The sequence below is a fragment of the Aptenodytes forsteri genome, unplaced genomic scaffold (genome assembly GCF_000699145.1).
Source record: "Aptenodytes forsteri isolate BGI_AS27 unplaced genomic scaffold, ASM69914v1 Scaffold183, whole genome shotgun sequence".
NCBI classification, from domain to species: domain Eukaryota; kingdom Metazoa; phylum Chordata; class Aves; order Sphenisciformes; family Spheniscidae; genus Aptenodytes; species Aptenodytes forsteri.
This window is the reverse complement of record NW_008795918.1, coordinates 1,474,535-1,491,403: the sequence shown is the minus strand read 5'-3', so window position 1 is coordinate 1,491,403 and position 16,869 is coordinate 1,474,535. Positions and strand designations below refer to the sequence as shown.

Genomic DNA, 16,869 nt, shown 5'->3' with positions numbered 1-16,869 from the left:
GGCAGCAATCAGATTCCCCACTTAATGTTCTTCTTTTTCAGCTAAACAACCCCATTAACTGATTAAATACATTTAACTTGCTAGCTTTCAGGAGTTTACAGCACCATTTCTGATTGCACAAAAGACCAGTACAGCAGCAGGAATGTGATGGAGAGAAAGCAAAGCCATTATTTACACCACTACCACAAATAAAGACAAAATGTATCCCCATAGTCACCTGTTCAGAGCTTGTATATTACGCATAATAAACAGACTAATCATTTGGAAACAGGACAAAGTAGTACAATCATTTCTAACTAGTTTCGAGCAATTGTTTAATTGTTTCATATATGTAAAACCATGAAATTGGCACTAACATCTTTGTAATTTTTTCATTAACACAAAAATACTGCATTAAAAACAATGGTATGGAAACGCACAAAGGCATTTCAGTTAAGGCTTCTACAGATACTGCATGTTCTGTAATTAAACATCTATTTTGTAAACTCGTTCTAAAACTGTCCAAGTAACTAAACAAAAAAGCTCAGTTCAACTCATATTCCATTGTGAGGCTTAATGGAAGGAAAAGTACTTTGTAAGATAGGTAATTAGCCATCAAATTATTTATAGTGATTTTAAATGGCAAACTTCAAACCTCATTAATTCAAGTATGCATATACTTAGACCCTCCCAAAAAATATAAACTGGAAAGGCAAGCCTGGTTTGAAATATTGATCCCATTAAGTTCATTAACATAATCCCTGCTCAACCATTTAAACAAACTACTGTATTTCACGACAAGAACAAGTCTGGCTCTTGGCTAGCATCACTTTGTCCAAGGGATACGTGGAAGGCCAATTCCTAGTAATATCAGCATGCAAGCAATGATGTTATTCAAGTTTTTCCTGTACTGATTTGATGCCTTAGCACTGTTGTGCCTGAGCTCCATACTTGATGGGCAAAATTATACTTCTTACCATGCCAAGATGACAGAAATGTCAAACAGCAAAGAGAAGCCATTATTAATCTCATCTTCAGGAGCTCAACAATTCTATAAATCAAACACACCACATCTGGAGAAAGTGTGGTGGCAACTTGCATGGGAACACTACGTAGTGTTTCATCTCTATCTTGTACAGCCAAATTATGACAAGAACCTCCAGTGTAACACTGAAGGGGAGAAGCACCATGAATCTCTCCATTTTAATGTACAATGGAGTGCCAGCCATAATTCAGCTCTACAGTTTTGCAAAAAAACATACACAAGAACCGTAACAATTTACAAAAAAGATTAACAGCTCCTTCCCACAACAAAGTGAATGCCCCAGAACACAGCCAACAGCTGTGGAAAGTCTTTTAATTCTGGTAGAACTCTTCCCCCAAGATTACCACACCATTTAAAAGATGTCATGAACACTGAATTTTTGAATTACTTGAATTTGCTGGATAAGTGTAGCAGAACTCAAGTCCTCAACAGGGCAGCAGCAGCCCTAGTTATTCATGTTCCCATCCTTGTTTTAAAGCAACTCAAGTAACAGCATAGAAAGTTACTGGCTCTTTAACATCCTCCTTCAAGTCTTACCTTCACTACTAGAAAGTACAGTAATTCTCCAGGGAACTTTGACAACTGCACAACCTTTACAACCATAACCTTAGTAAACCACATTTGTAAACCACAATGTTTACAAAATCAACATACACATTAAATAAAACAATGCAAAATCAATACATTAAATAACATATACAAATAGTTTTGGGGCTTTAGGTGATACTTTCTTGAGAAATGGATTTCAAACTAGCTCTCGTCTATGTCTGCTAAGGAAACTGTTTCATCCTGCAAGACATCTGTATTTATTCACATCTGCAATGCTTTCTTTTTGCCACTTTAATATAAAAGAAAAAGAATGTTGGCTTTCATCATCAAAAACCACTAACTGCCACTATTAGTACTACATCACTACGTAGAAGGTGGGCTGCTATAGGGTTTTTGTTTTGCTTTAGTAAGCATTTTCTTGTAATTTTAGGAAGAAGTTTCGCATACCATTCTAACACAAAACAACAAACATCCTTTTGGGGGAAATCATTCTTCATCAAAATAGGTAGAAATAGGAACATTTTTAAAATTTGTGAAATCCAAGTTTCTTTAGAAAGAGCAGTGAATAACACTGCTGCTCTTGCCATACAAGATAAGGATAAATCAGAACGCTATTCCTGTGAATGGCTCTGTAATAGTTATGCGTCCTGACTGTCGAGAAATTACAGAACGTATGTATGTCCTGTTGGCAACCCAAAACCACCCTCCTTGATTAAAAGATGTATTTAGGTATTCATTAGCTGACCAAACTGTTGCAACAATAAAACTTCGGTTTCTTCTGTCTACATCAACTTGAAAGGACTTGTTATCATCAAGATCTTTGTCAAGAGAACTAAATGAGGATGAAGAAAAATAGTGTCCTGTTTTAAGGAATTATCAAACAAAATCCCTGACAATCCAATGCTTTATTCTAGCAAATACTTTTTTATGACAACTAAACCCAGATTACTTATGCTTGCTAACTTTGTCATTTTTATGTTTCCTAACTCTGTTTTGTTATAATCTTCCTTAGACTACTTTCTTCATAAGATTAGTTTTAATCTCTAGAGAGTATTTAGCCAAATCAGGTAAGGCAACTGCTATCAGCATCAGTAACAAAAGCAGATTGTTGTACAGCAGTCAAAAAAGCACTGTATACCTGATCTTCTGCATCCATTTAGTTTCTTTGGCTATAACAGGTAGCAATGTTTACAAAACCACCTTGACTTTATGCACTAGAGATAATCTACTTTGTAAAATAAAAAACAAAAGTATAAAAGTTTTCAATCACATTTGGAAATTGTAGCATACATAAAAAGATCAAAATCAAATATATACAATATAAAAATACATTTTTTTCTTTAAGAAAGTTATAATACATGGCTATAATACACAACATGTTGAGCCATCAGTCCCAGCTACAATATTTGCAGATGCTTCTTCCACACTATGGCTGGACTCTGGGTACGATATCTCCCTGGGGAAATTCCTCGATTTCAGCATGAAACATCAGTTCTAAAAGAGAAAGAAAAGAATTATGTTTTCTTTCAAAAGTTTCACCTGAATACGATTTCATTATTCCTGAAAAGTGCTCTGGCATTTCCCCAAGTCTCCTGCTTTTCTTCCCCATCATGGTATCAACAATTTAGCAATGTCAAGGGCCACCACTGTCTTGAGAAAACTATTGTTGCTCCCCAAAATTAACAGAATTAGCGATGATGTTAGCAGCTGATCATACGCAGTATCATCCTGCATTCAACCTGGACACTGAAACAGAAATCTGAAAGTAGATTGAGGGGTTGTTAAAGTTTTGAGAGTGTCAGACTTAAGAAGGAAGATTTCTGTTTAGAGACCTGTTCATTTATGGATATATCTGCTCTATCTATCACAGCGTAAGTTAGCAACACTAGAACCTGGAATAGAATCATGAATGATATTACTCACAGCTAGCTGTCACCATGGCAGCTCAGGCACAGGAGACAGCCTAAGGTCAGCAGTGAAGAGCTCCTTGCAGAGAAATTCAGCTAGGCATGCCAAGCAGCTGATGAGGTAGCCGTTGCAGAGCTCTGTGCTGCTTCTCATATCTGGGCTCCCTTACGTATCTATACTGCACCCTCACTGTAGGTGTACTTTCAGACTTGCTAACAGCACCTTCAACATATAGACCAGGCTGTGTTTGCCAACACGGTAAATTTACACAATCTGTACATGCAACAACATGGTTTATCCACTCAAGTTTGAGATTCACGTGTGTTTGCTACCTCATCCTTAGTAGACTAAACTTTCTCTGCTATTTGGGTAAGTCCTAACAGAATTTCTGTCTTGAAATTTCTGAAGCAGGTTTTCTAATCTTAGTAGGCACATGTAAATATCAAAAAAGCTCATCAAAACCCGAGTTAAATCCTGCCACTGGCTTCCTTGAATAAGTCTTTATTTTTAAAAAAATGGCTCTTAAATGCAATTTAAACATCTATTAGAAATTTTACTTTCAAAGATTGTAAAGGCTGCCACCTAGGTGTTTTTTTTAACTCATTGAGTTACTAGAAATAAGCAGAGTAACTGGGGCCAGCTGAAATACAGAAATCTGTACATTAACATTCTAAAGTAATCTGAAGAAGCATGTTGAATCTTCTTCAGCCTCCCAAACACAAATCTGTATTTCGACTCATGATGCTCTTTGGATACGTGCTGACTTGTAAGTTGAAACTTAGGATTTTTATGTACAGCATACAGCTTCAAGTCACAGGCTGCATGCACTTGATAGGAAATCTGAGTTATGATACACCTGTTGGATCCCAGTTGGAACAACAAAAGGAAGAAGGCCTAGTCTCTAGCAAAGCTGCTTCTAAGAAAATGGGACTACTTGCTTGCCCCCTCCTCCAGCCTGGATCAACACAAGCAGTCCTCATTTGAAGTCCTGTTCTGAAATCTGACTTTTCAAAGCTCAGGAGTTTCCAAAACTACTGCAGTGTTCTATTGAAAATAATACTGAACTCAAAACGCATTCATCATTTGCAAAAAGGAACATTAATAACATTAGGGAATTTTCTAAAACACAAACAGAATAAATACATTTCAAATATTCAAAATGCTGTTACAAGTAAGAATTATTTTTCCCTTCAATGAAGAAAAGACACATGCTCTGTCATGTTTCTTCAGCCAGGACAAACAAGGCTTTTCTTTTATTTTTAAATTACTGTTTTTTCTTTACAAGACCAAACATAGATACCAGCATCCTAAGAAGCACTTGCTTTGGAAAGTTGCTAGGAGATGCTTGTTTTTCCTCAGCCACAAAATTTCTTAGGACTAGTCTTGAACACGGAACGCAGAGCACAGCAGATAAAAGCCTGAACAAACAACATTTTGCCTATTAATGTTTCCTACCTTCACTGTGGTCTAGCTCTGGTCGGTAAGACAAGAAGATCCAACTTGCCCCAACTAGAATAGACACTACCAGATTCACCACAATCCACGGCTGAACAATTTCTTCCTCTGTACCTGTCGTCCTGGGAAAAGCACATCAACCAGTCAGGGGTTCACTGGGACATACAGGTTACAATAAAAATTTCAACGGAGTATCATAAAAACATGCTTGCTAAGCCAGATGTGAAAACAGAACTACTTGTACCATCCTGATGGTCTAGCATTGCAAAGATCTGGTAAAGAGAGCGACTACCAAAGACGGCAACTCAGCTAAGAAACCCCATTATCTCATAGTCCACTTGTAGATTTCAACAGCAAATTCCTTTTCTTGGCCAAGAGACAGAAAATAAGAATCAAAATGCATGGTCAAATTTTACTGTGGTGAAAAGACACAGCACAATGTTGTCCGCCAATCTTATTTTTAAGCACTTCCTCATGAGGCAGCAAAGCAAGTGAACAGCAAGTCAGTAAAGTCTGTCTGGAAGTGAGTGCAAGGACTTGTGTACAGATGCTGTGGGGTGGATGAGATAGGGCTTTAAGAAGGTTATGATTTAAGTTAGCTGACACTTTTCTTACTGTCATAACAGCAGCAGGTTGCGGTTTTGTTACTAGAATCTAGGCTTTTTAATAAACAACTCAACAAACATTTATAGAAGCCCTAAAAAAAAAGAAAAAATATCTAACTGCCCAAACCAACAAATTTTCATGTAAATGCTTTTGTTCTACTTCTCCTGGTCTATTTTAAAAACTCGAGCTACTGGAGTTCAAGTCCATTAAATACCTACTTCAGAAAGTAACAGTTTTGGATGGGATCTCCTAGCATGAAACAGTGCTTCATATTTAATGCCAGCTGTGTCTGCTAAGTCCTTGCATCCTGTGGCAGACACCACTTCTTTGTAATACCATGATATTAATTTCTTGGACAGATTAGACCATCTCCTTCAAAAACAGTGTTGAATCTCTACAGAATGTCCTGCCCTTGAACACAAAAAGGGTTACCTCAGTAGGGTCCCATTTCTCCAGCAAAAGAGATTCTTCAAGTTCCTGCCAGACGACATTTTCAGCATCATTCCAACAGGCTCTTGTTTGAGGTATAATGGATTTGCGACCAACATGACCGAACCCATCCCTGGGTTCTCATTTTTCAGTGAAATTATCAGATTCAGGACAAGCGCAGACAAAGGCAGGTTTAGTAATGAAATCCTTCATTAATACTTTCTTAAGTATGCTGTATAACCTTTTCAATCCACCAGTTTGACTAAGGTTCCTAAGTGGGCTATGTTATAATTTACAGAAGTGATTTCTGAAGTTTCCTACCAGATGCTGCCATTTTCTGAAGGTGGTGTGTAGAGGTTAATTCTGTCACATGTCATCTGCTGGCTTAAGGATAAGATAAGAGCAGCAAAGTACACTGGAAGAAATGGAATTAGTTGTGTCAGATATAAACCCCAAAAATGCTGTCTCATCATGACATGATAATTATCACTACTTTTTCTTTCCTTTCACTCCACTGCCTCCAACGATAGTCTCCTTTAATTCATTCTCTCTTCTTCAACATTCCCCTGGCCCATCAAAATCTGGTTTCTGCACTTTTGCAGTTGATCAGCTACATCAAAGGTGGCATCTTGTGATTCTGGTTTTTGCTAGGTCTGTGTTCTGTATTCAGAAGTGGGAAAAGAACTATCTCACTCATAGCTCCACTAATGCTATTATTGCAAATGCTTTAAAAAACATGTAGCAAAGTGTTCATAGCTTTTGAATGCTATTTTCAACTACTTAGCAAGTCACTTATTCTAAAGCAGAAAATAACCAGGGAGGAAGATTTCACTGAAAACAGTATGTAGGATTTCTCCATCTACTGTCTTTTCTGGACAACTTCCTATCCGCTTCAGAATACTTACAGAAAGCGGCTACTGCTGCTGGGTCTAGGGTAAGAAAGCCTCTCAGTGCAACTGATGCTTTTGCCAAATCAATCCTGATTACAAAAACAAGAGTCATTAACACAGCCCAATAAAATAATAATATTGTTCCTCTAACAGTATTCTATTGTTCTTTTACTTTTTGCAAGGTACCTTTTTCTGCCTCTGTTACAGTGCCTTAATACACAACTATATTCCACACAATGATCCTCATTATGCCAAATCCAAGAAAGATTGAAACTAAGGAGGATGTTCCATGAGGTTTGTAGCTTTCACACTGCAGTCCTTTCTGGAACGAGGATAATGTGGAGAGATCTGTCCCCTCTCTAATCCTTACCATTCATTTCAGTGTCCACACCACCAACCGAGTTATGCTAATATAACTGCTCATATAGCTTACACTAGTACGCGAGCAATTAAGAGTAACTTCGGCCTCCTCCCTGCCACCACTCAATTTAAAAAAAGTCACAATTTCTTCCATAGAACAGACTTCTCCCCTGGCTTACCATGCTGCCGTGGAAACTACCAAAAGAAACATCTATGAATCTACTCTGTTTATGGTCGTCTTTGCTCCTCTTTCTGTTCATTCCCACTCTTAAGCTGTAATACAGAAACCCCAGCTAGGACAGGAAAACTGTTTACACAGCCGTGTTGCAAACCTGACTGGGGAATGGATTCACATGAAAAGTAACCTGATAGAAACATTAGTTGTTCCCCACCACCTCTCTCCCCCCGAAAAAAAAGCAGGTCAGCTCTCCCATCTGGTTCATCTCATGATCACACAAACAGCACAAGCACACTGAAGCAAGGCTGCAGGCAATGGACAGAAATGAGTAACAAAGGTCTGAATGCACAAGTACCCCCTTTATCTGTATAGCCAGCCATGTGTAAAATCGTTCTCTTAAGTATATCACATTAAATCATCAACAGCAGATCAAAATGTGCCAGAGGAAGGAGAAAGGAGCATATTGCACACCAATTATGTACGCCTTTCAAATACAAACATATTTTACCTGTCAAAGGCTGAGACTGTACTGATAGACAGCAACAAATAGAACAAACTTTGAGCTGGGTATGCTAGTGTCTTATACTGCTGGAGCAGGTTCGAAACTGTGGAAAGTTGATTTCCTGCCAAAATGTAGATAACAATGATGTTCCATACAGCATACCCAGCAAGGAAGCCATGGGTAAAGAGTCCGATCACCCTGAACGGAGAAAAGAACATTAGACAAGTTTAACACCTTGAATTAGTGACGAACTACAGACAGAAAAGGCCTATGAATCCATCTGTTCAACCCTGCTGCCGTGACAGGATGCCAGCCTTTCACAGACTGTTTCTGAGTGCTTTTTCTGATCTAGTTTTAAAAATGCTAAGCAACGGGACTTCTGCTTCCTCCCTTGACAGACTGCACCAGTACCTGAGCACTCAACAAAGAAAACCGAGATGTTTTGCCTGATCCTATTACTACTTCACTTCATTATTGCTACCAGAATCAAATACTTTCACTTGCCACACTCTCCCATTTTGCCTGTAGCTTCCCACAACCACTGCCCCTTACACTTACACAATGGTCTTAAACTTGTCCTTGAGCCAGTCTTTTCATTACCTTCCTTGCTAAGAAAAAGCTGAGAAGGAAGCGCAGGCTTCCAGATAAAATACACCAGAGAAGAAAATGACTGTCATCTTCCCATTCTGTATCACAATGCAACCACATATTAAAAAAGAAATAATAATTTTTTGCTATTGTGTGCAAGCTTATGCCCCAGTCCAATTTCACTCCTCCATCTTTTTCACCAGCCAGGATTTTTTCTTTGAGAATTATCTGAATTCAGGTATTTTAATTCTGGTCATATTATAGCTGATGGGCGAATCTCATTTTGTAACACATTTTTTCCATAGGTCTCTAGTATTTTTGTTATCGGATCAATCTCTTGCTATTCAGATTTTGTCTGGATCTTTGCAATATGACTTCCTTAGTTATTCTGTTTATAAGTTGCATTTCACATGTGATATCTAGACTTGAAATAGATATTCTTAACAACAAATACCAAAAGCTAGAGGACTGAGAAGCTTTATACCTGTTGCATCCCAAACCACCATTTATTAGGAATATCCAAAAGAAATAAATATACATCACAATGATAGAGAAAAGGTGCTAACTTTCAGGGAGAAGAAAAAAAACAACCCTGATTTCTGCTTATTTACACTAAAACGTTTATCTTTCACCTGAAACTTCGGTGCACTGTGAGAGCGACATCTCTGGTAGTCCATGAAGCCTTCACGTCCATAAGTACATTGATATTTTCAGTGGTTTTAATCAATTCTGCACGGTCGGCTGCCTGAAAACGCCCTGAAAGGATTAGGAAATTAGTTTTAGAGAGTATTGTTACCTTCCACCATCATTTCTACATTAATACTTATTAGTGTTAAAAAGCTGTAAGCATCAAAAGTTCCATCAGAAAATTTTTTCTCCCCACTTCCTGCCCTTTGTCAGCCTACATTTGTATCAGGATGCCTCTGTCAATGTGATGTACCCTGGTGGGTCAGGCTATGGATTTAAGAATGTGCAAAGCACTTTGGGTAATTACTCAGTGTTCCGTGGTAACAAAAAAACCCCAAACCAACAAACAACTTCCACTTGAAAGACTTTTTGCAATATAGTAAATGATAGTTTCTTCTCACGGTACTGTGACAGTATTAGGTCAAATAAGCACTGTTGGGTACCATCAAACAGCCTTTTTCATCCACACCATGGAATTCAAAAATTCAACCAAACATGCCAGCACGACAACACTAACATACGCTCTTGAAAAATTATGTTTATTTCCATATAATTTTTGTGCTGGAAAACTTCTTTTTCTTTAATTCTTCCCAATAGTGCAGTATTTGGGTTTTAAATACAATAACGCTCCCTTTAGTTGCAAGAATGTCCTTAAATCACAAGATGTACTTACGATTTTTTTCAACAAACACCTTGCTAACAGGCTGGCTAATTCCAGTGGGAGCAGCAAACACAGGCTGCTGATCTGGGCTCCTTCTGTGGTCATCTTCAATGATGTCTTCCTCCTCCACTTCCAGCTCATTGGAACAGTGCGTTTCGGCTGGCCGAGGTTTCCTATCAGCACAGAACATACAATGGGGCAGAGAAAGAACAGGAAGTAAAATGTGAAAGCTGAAGGCACCTATGAACATTTAACATGTCTAACTTGACTGATAAGAACCGATCAGGCTACTGACCTGTGTAATATTACCTCCATTTATAATTTTAAGGAGTAAAGCTCTCATGGAGTTAGTTAACTAAAACCATAAAGCTATTCCTTGATTTTGGTTTTTTTCTGTTTAAATTCCTTCTTGTGTCAAAACAATAAGGTGGGAAGAAATACATATCAAGAGATTAACAATTAGAAAAAAAATATACAAACTAAATAGAAGGCCAAGAAAGTGGATGCTTTTGGTAGAAAGGTGACTAAAATGATTTAAAGGCATAGTTCTTGGAGAAAAGGCAAATAAAAAGGATGAGAAAGCAGTTAAGTTTCTCATAAAATTAAGAAAAAGATAGTAAGAATGAAAGAAAGCAGTTACACGTTCTAATTTTCTCATGCATGTGACTGAAATATTAGGCTCATGTAAATGTACTCAGAACTGTAATGCATCCAGGTACGCATAAAACAAACAAGTGAAGAAAGCTAGATCTTAACCCTGGAAAGAATTGCACACATACTATTTATTGCACAGGCTGAATGGTATCGTGGGCTTCAAGATTTTACATCTTTGTAATGTGACAATGTAAAATGCTACTCAGCCACGTTCACTATCACAGTTATTCCGAATTATGAGCTATACTAGTTTTGTCTCACTTTGTTCTTTTTCTCTGTTTGCGGATCACTGTTTCTTCAGCTTCAGGGACATCCATGCCATTTCCATTCTGAAATAAGGATGCAACATTTTGCTGGGTAAAAGAGGTCTCAGAATCTGAAGATTTAAAATAAACCACATGGAAGTTTCACAGCTTTCAGAAAAATGGAAATACATTCACTTAAATACATAAATAGTTACTATATAAGCACAGTAGCAAAAAAGTGATGCTTTTCTGAGCTTTGAATGATACAAAGGATCTATTTTATCACTTCCAAAACTGTATTGCCATTATTTGAATGAGAGTTTGTACCCTATGGAATCTGAAATCAGAAACTGAAACTCCAAGCTACCATTCACTCAGAGATTACTTTCAGCTGTTTTAAGACCAAAGGACATGATTTGAAATGTTTTAAGCCAAAATACAAGTTGGCCAATCATATTTCTGTGTTATCAAGTTTTATTCAGTGCTCTTTCCAATCTACAATTATTTCACATACCGGTAGGTATTTTCTTCTTCTTGCGTTTCCTCTGAGGAGGGACATCATGAGGTTCAGGAGTCAGGGGCTCACTGCTTTCAGACTGCCAACGAACAGCTGCTTGGACGATGCCATCTGAAAACCAGATGAAAAGATCCAGCAACCTTAATTCAGAGCTGCTGAGAAACAGGCAAGAAAAAGCTGCCATTTGCTACATTGTGCAGAACATCTGTCTTTGCCCAGCTTACAGCTGAGATGAAAACGTACTGGCTAGAAAATACAAGCGTTGGGAAACAAATGTGGTAAGTAAGAATATACAAGGTGATAACTAACAACCCTCCTTTCACCCTGACAGTTTCATGCCCAGGAGGAAATTTAAGTATCCAAGAAGCAGCACAATTCCCATTTGGGCATACAACAGAGGACTGACCGAAAGGAATCTACCACAGGAAAGAACTATACCTCTATATTTTTCCTTTCTACATGCAAAGATTATAATGCAAGGGACAAGAAAAAATAACAGTTTGTTACAAATTTATTCACACAGATATGTGCTAAGGCAAAATAGTGTAATATCAAAGGGAAATTTAAATGCTAAACAAACACCACAAGAATAAAGGAGGAGCAGAATAAAACAACACTGAAGGATGTTTACTCCAGTCTGAGAGATGAATTACTACGCTTTGGAGGAACTACATTTCCATGAGAAGTTAACATGAATTCATCAAATACTCTAGCAGCATTAGCATGTTTGCATCATTAGAAGTAGAAAGACAAAGCTACTTCTCCATTTCACATCGCATCTGCCTTTTTATAGCTCTTCCAAGTACTGCAGTTCTCATGATAACAACTGAATCTATCTTTGTTTTCACTTCAAGCACAGGTTTTCCCACCTTTTAGAAAGGTTTTCTATGCTAAAACACAAAATTAACCAGCAAAGTAATGGCCAAAGCCAAGGTGTACTTTGCACTGTCATTCAGGTCACTGAAAAAAACAGTAAACAAAACTTGATCCTTGGGAAACCCTGCTAGCAACAGCTCTACTTGTTGCATTTACAGGTCTTTCAGTGAGCCCTCAACTGTACTCTTTTAAGCAAATAAAGGAGGTTTACTCATCAAAGCATCATATGGTCCCAAGTCAACTGGTTTACAGAAGTCCACCAGATTCTATCAATACATTCTGCTTTATCAAAATAGATCAGACTTGTAATCTTGCTTAAAATGGTATGTTTGTTCTGCAGATCCACTTCTTGTAAAAAAACAAAGCTCTGGTGTTAGTCATATTTTAGGCTCTTAACTCTTTGATGGTAATGGAATGATTAACTTGTGACTTTATTTGGCCAAGGACTGAAATCGAGCCAATTTGTTAAATGATTTTTATCTTAGTTCATTCAAAAATTCAAGCACTTAACACATTCAACATAACAATGTTCAGTATCAAGACATGCTGTATCAGCCGTACCGGGAATGGATCTAGGGAGAAAGAGCAGAGGATGGAACAAGTTATTTAAGTTAGCATTACAGACTTGTTCTAAAATGACACCACTTTGGGAAAAAGATCACAGTCGTTCAATACAAAATCAATTGTAATAAATTAGCTGAGAACACTATTCAATAATAGAGTACAAGACTGAAAACCGTGTATCTGTCAGGAGCTTGGCTACAGCACAGGTCTCACCCGGGATTACAACCACAGTTTCCAGTCTTGGCAGGACCTTACCTAACGGAGTCTTTCCTTTGGGCTTCCTTTTTTTGGGACGACTGAGTGGAATTTCATCTGCAGAACATAAAACAGACGTATAGGTGCACAGCATGGAAAAACCTCCATTTCCCTTTTTTAACGGCCACTCTATTGCTAGCTAAGAAAGGGGTTCCTTTGTACAAGTGAAGACATCCTCCACCTTTTACAGATAAGGTGACAATTCACCAATTCACACAAGCAGGAGTAGTACAGAAGATGGCAGGAAAACAGGATAGGAAATCTGTCTTAAGGTCAGCAGAGGCTAAATATGCACAAGCACGTGTGTTAAGTGAAAAACTGAAATACTCTGAATAATGCTCTGAAGAATAAACTTCTTGTTTAGAGCACAGTGACAACATTCCTATTACCTTGATTCGATACGGAAGTAGCAAACAGTAAAGAGAACAAAGAAAAACAACAGGCAGTTCTAGCAATAGCAGCGCAGGTATCCATGCAGTTTAAATAATCAGCCTGCATTTAGGAAAAGCATAAGGCCCTATCTTTAAAGAGAGGATGAAGCAACACCAAAAGGAACTACCAATGTTTAGAATTCTCTTTAATGTTGGAATAACTCACCTTGGTTTCCACTTCACATTTAAGGAGAAAAGGTGTTGAAGAGCAGTGTAAAAGGAACAAAGATGAGAAGAAAGTTAGTTTTGAATCAATTACTATTCACAACAGTGAAATTCACACTGCTGCTTTTGCAATTAATTTCCTTATCCCCGCTCCTAGTTCTCTTTATGAGCAGTTGTGTACAACAGGGTTATGGGTACGAAGCAATCGTCAAGACTCAACACTTTGTTAGTGACTATGCACAGTTTCTTGATTGGCTAGCTGTGGATCAGATTAAAAGCCTTAATCACCTAGCTAATTAAAACTGGTCTTACTGCCTGACATATAACAAACCAACCAAAGTTATGAAACATCTGAGCACATACGTTACCAAAAACACACTATCATTATGTCATCAGTCATGAACGACACATTTGCTTTTAGGTACTTTGAAGAAATTCTGAAGTACCATGTCATTGCCTTTCCCTCCACACTGCTCACTAGGGCACTGAAAAAAAAAAGCCCAAATTTCGCCCTATACATCAAACTGGTATACACCTATACCCCTATTCAAGAATATCTAGTCTAATCTCAGAAATTCCTGTTCTGAAGGATTTGTGATTCAAATACACTAAAGAACAGGAAAGAAAACAAAGAGGGAAGGAAGAAGAGATTGAAAAGAGGGACATCCCTAAAACTAAAGTAGATGTTAATAAAAGCGAAGTAGCTATTTCTCTGAAACTTTTTAAAGGGTTTCTCTCTCAGAGTATTAAAACTGAGGTAATGTAGTAAAATTTCTTGGCCTCTGTAAAACTTTAAAATGCTTTGCATTCCTTGTAAGGGGTTCTAGGACAAGTAGTTAGCAAGAAAAGCTAATATTTTTAAAGCTGTTATGACTACTCAGATGTTTATTAAACTTATTTCTCTTAATTCATTACTTTTAAGAACACTACATACAGAACCATGATCAATTCCATGGAATGAACTGATCGTACCTTGGCACTGGAGGGAGGGCACGAGGCGGGCACTGAAAGACAAGATAGGGACAAAAGTCGACTTCTGTAAGTCTGAAACCACCTCTCTTCTGAGCGCCTGTTAAACCCCTTCACAGGAAACAGCTATTTCCAGATATGGTGAGAACATGCCTCTTACATAGCGAGAGACTCCTGATGGAGATGTTACATAAAAGTGCTCAGCACGACACAGGAGTAATATGCTTTTGCCAGAGTTCTGATGGGCACTGCGTTAGGGACATGTACCTAACAGCTGTGTGTGAGGCGCAGCTTGCATTTCAACTTCACTTAAATAATTTTCACTTTTCATAGAAGGCACTGCTTTCCTGGGAAAGCTTATCAGTCATTCTATTTAAACACCAAAACACTGCAATAATTTATGCGTTCAATATACTTGCACAGTATATAGTGTGAGCTGAGTATTTTCTATTAACAAAGTTGTAAATTCAGAACAATATTAAGGAAAAGCAATAAAAAGGAAATAAGCTTATTTATGAAAAATACTTTAAAAAATTATAAAACACTAATTTTCATATAATTTTGAAAATATTTACCAGCAGGTCAAACACAACTAAAATCTAAGACCAAGTATCTCCTGTTGACAATCTGAAACTGAGCTCTTGCACTTTCTCTCATCTAGAAAAAGGCAGGCAGTTTACTTTCAGATTTTGTGTTATATATTTATATTAAAAGAGTATACAGGAATAAATATTTCCCACTCTCCAAAAATTCAGTTGATATCAGAAATAAAAAAGGCCGTAAGACTGGTAAGACTGAAGGATCCACAAACTTACCACTTGTTTCTTTCCCATATCATTTGAAGCTGTTCCCTGAAAGAGGCACTGTGAACCGTTCTCCACTCCCCCACGCTGCTCACGCTGAACCTCAGCTAATGCTGAACTAAAAATAAGCGTCTGGCAGCCAGGATTAGCTGGACGTGAACCTTCCTGCCCCTGGGTTAGGGCCCAGTACTACTCCCATTTGAACAACGGCAGTTTGTTCCGTGGCAGCAAACGTTACTTGCACTGAAAAACCTGTAGCTCCATATGCTGGTACAGGCTCCAGGGAGCAAGTTTTACTTAGTTTGGTTTGCCCAAAACATATGAGACACCTTGTGCAAGGAAGGGTTTGCAGGATTAGGCCTCAGATCTCTCACCTGGATTTTGGCCGTGCTGAAGACTGACAGCAAGTGCCATTTACACAGACAGAGAACAGCACACCCTGAGCAGCATCCAGCAAACTGGTCAGGACTGGTCACACCATACAGGTGCACCATAAGGGAGAAAAAAATATTGATAAAGGTCAGAGTTCATTACTTTGTTTCCTACATTCCCATGGCAGTAATTATTAAACGTTTAGGATAGTCGATATTTTAAAAAACAAAAATCTAAAAAAACCCCTCAAAACTAAAAAAAAAGCTTTTACACAGCATTCACTGCCTGTGCAGTAGTACATCTGTGTTCTGTAGTACCTCTCTATTCTGTTACCTTCTACGAAACAACTGAAAAGCAAATTAATTTCTGTACCGTTTATTCCCTGCAACAAAGGAAATCACATGCAAGCAGGCAGCGGTGAATACTCATCTGTCCCATCTGTATGAAAGTCCCCAACTCTGCCATGCAAATAGGAGCTTTACTCCGCTAGTTTCCAATTTCTCAGAGTCTGAAAGAACTCACTCCAAACTCCATAGAAAGGGTGAGTTTGGGCACAGGCTTCCAGGGACGTTTCGTTTCTGACAGAAGAGCTGCTGAGTGCTAACGTAGCTGTAGCGCCCCTGAAGCCAGGAGACTCCCACAAACCAGGTAGCCGCTGCCCCAGTGAAACCCCGTGTTTGCGCACAGGAGCCAGGCCGCAGGACGGTTGGACACACCTGGGAACTCTCACACAGGGGAAAAAAACAAACTACACAACCCCCTGGGTGTCCGTTCAGGGATGCAGAGCAGAAAATGCCTTCACTCGTAAGCGCGGCTCGTATGAAACCGCGGCACGCAGATGTATTTACTCCCCGAGTGCGGTGAGCTCGGCTGCCACCACCAGACCTCGGAGGTGGTACCCAGGGCGCAGTTACGCGCAAACTCGAAGGTTCAGAAACACTTAACCAGTCTTTACAGATTTAAAGCTTTGCATATATTTTATATATATATAGATGAAAATATGAAAACAACGAGGAAACACTTGCTTGCGCCCCCAGCAAAGGATGAGCAGAAACGTGCGACCCTGAGGCCGGCTACATCCCGCCTCCCGCGGGTAACAGCAGGGCGGGCACCGCCGCCTCCCCCGCGGAGCGGGGATGTAGGAGCCGCACTGCCAGGGCGGTCCGCTCTCGCGTCCGGCT

General features: G+C 38.7%; 1 protein-coding gene across 1 annotated transcript; it reads right to left on the bottom strand.

The window, feature by feature from the left end:
• Window positions 1-303: 303 nt before the first annotated feature.
• On the bottom strand, window positions 304-15,346 carry TMEM237 (transmembrane protein 237). Its single transcript, XM_019473491.1, has 13 exons — window positions 15,329-15,346; window positions 14,517-14,548; window positions 13,546-13,556; window positions 12,949-13,005; window positions 11,251-11,364; window positions 10,753-10,867; window positions 9,850-10,010; window positions 9,122-9,245; window positions 7,908-8,099; window positions 6,877-6,950; window positions 6,293-6,386; window positions 4,937-5,058; window positions 304-3,067 (listed from the first exon to the last, which is right to left on the bottom strand). Exons 1-13 carry the CDS (start codon window positions 15,344-15,346, stop codon window positions 3,000-3,002), a joined length of 1,182 nt encoding a protein of 393 aa, XP_019329036.1. The 3' UTR covers window positions 304-2,999.
• Between the last annotated feature and the right edge of the window lie 1,523 nt (window positions 15,347-16,869).

Excerpts from the sequence above, each read along its gene's own strand:
- TMEM237 (XM_019473491.1), bottom strand. Across the intron at positions 11,365-12,948 it reads CAAAGGAAAGACTCCGTTAG|ATGGCATCGTCCAAGCAGCT; the intron begins GTAAGGTCCTGC and ends TCTGGTTTTCAG. Across the intron at positions 10,011-10,752 it reads AAACAGAGAAAAAGAACAAA|GAAACCTCGGCCAGCCGAAA; the intron begins GTGAGACAAAAC and ends CTGTGCTGATAG.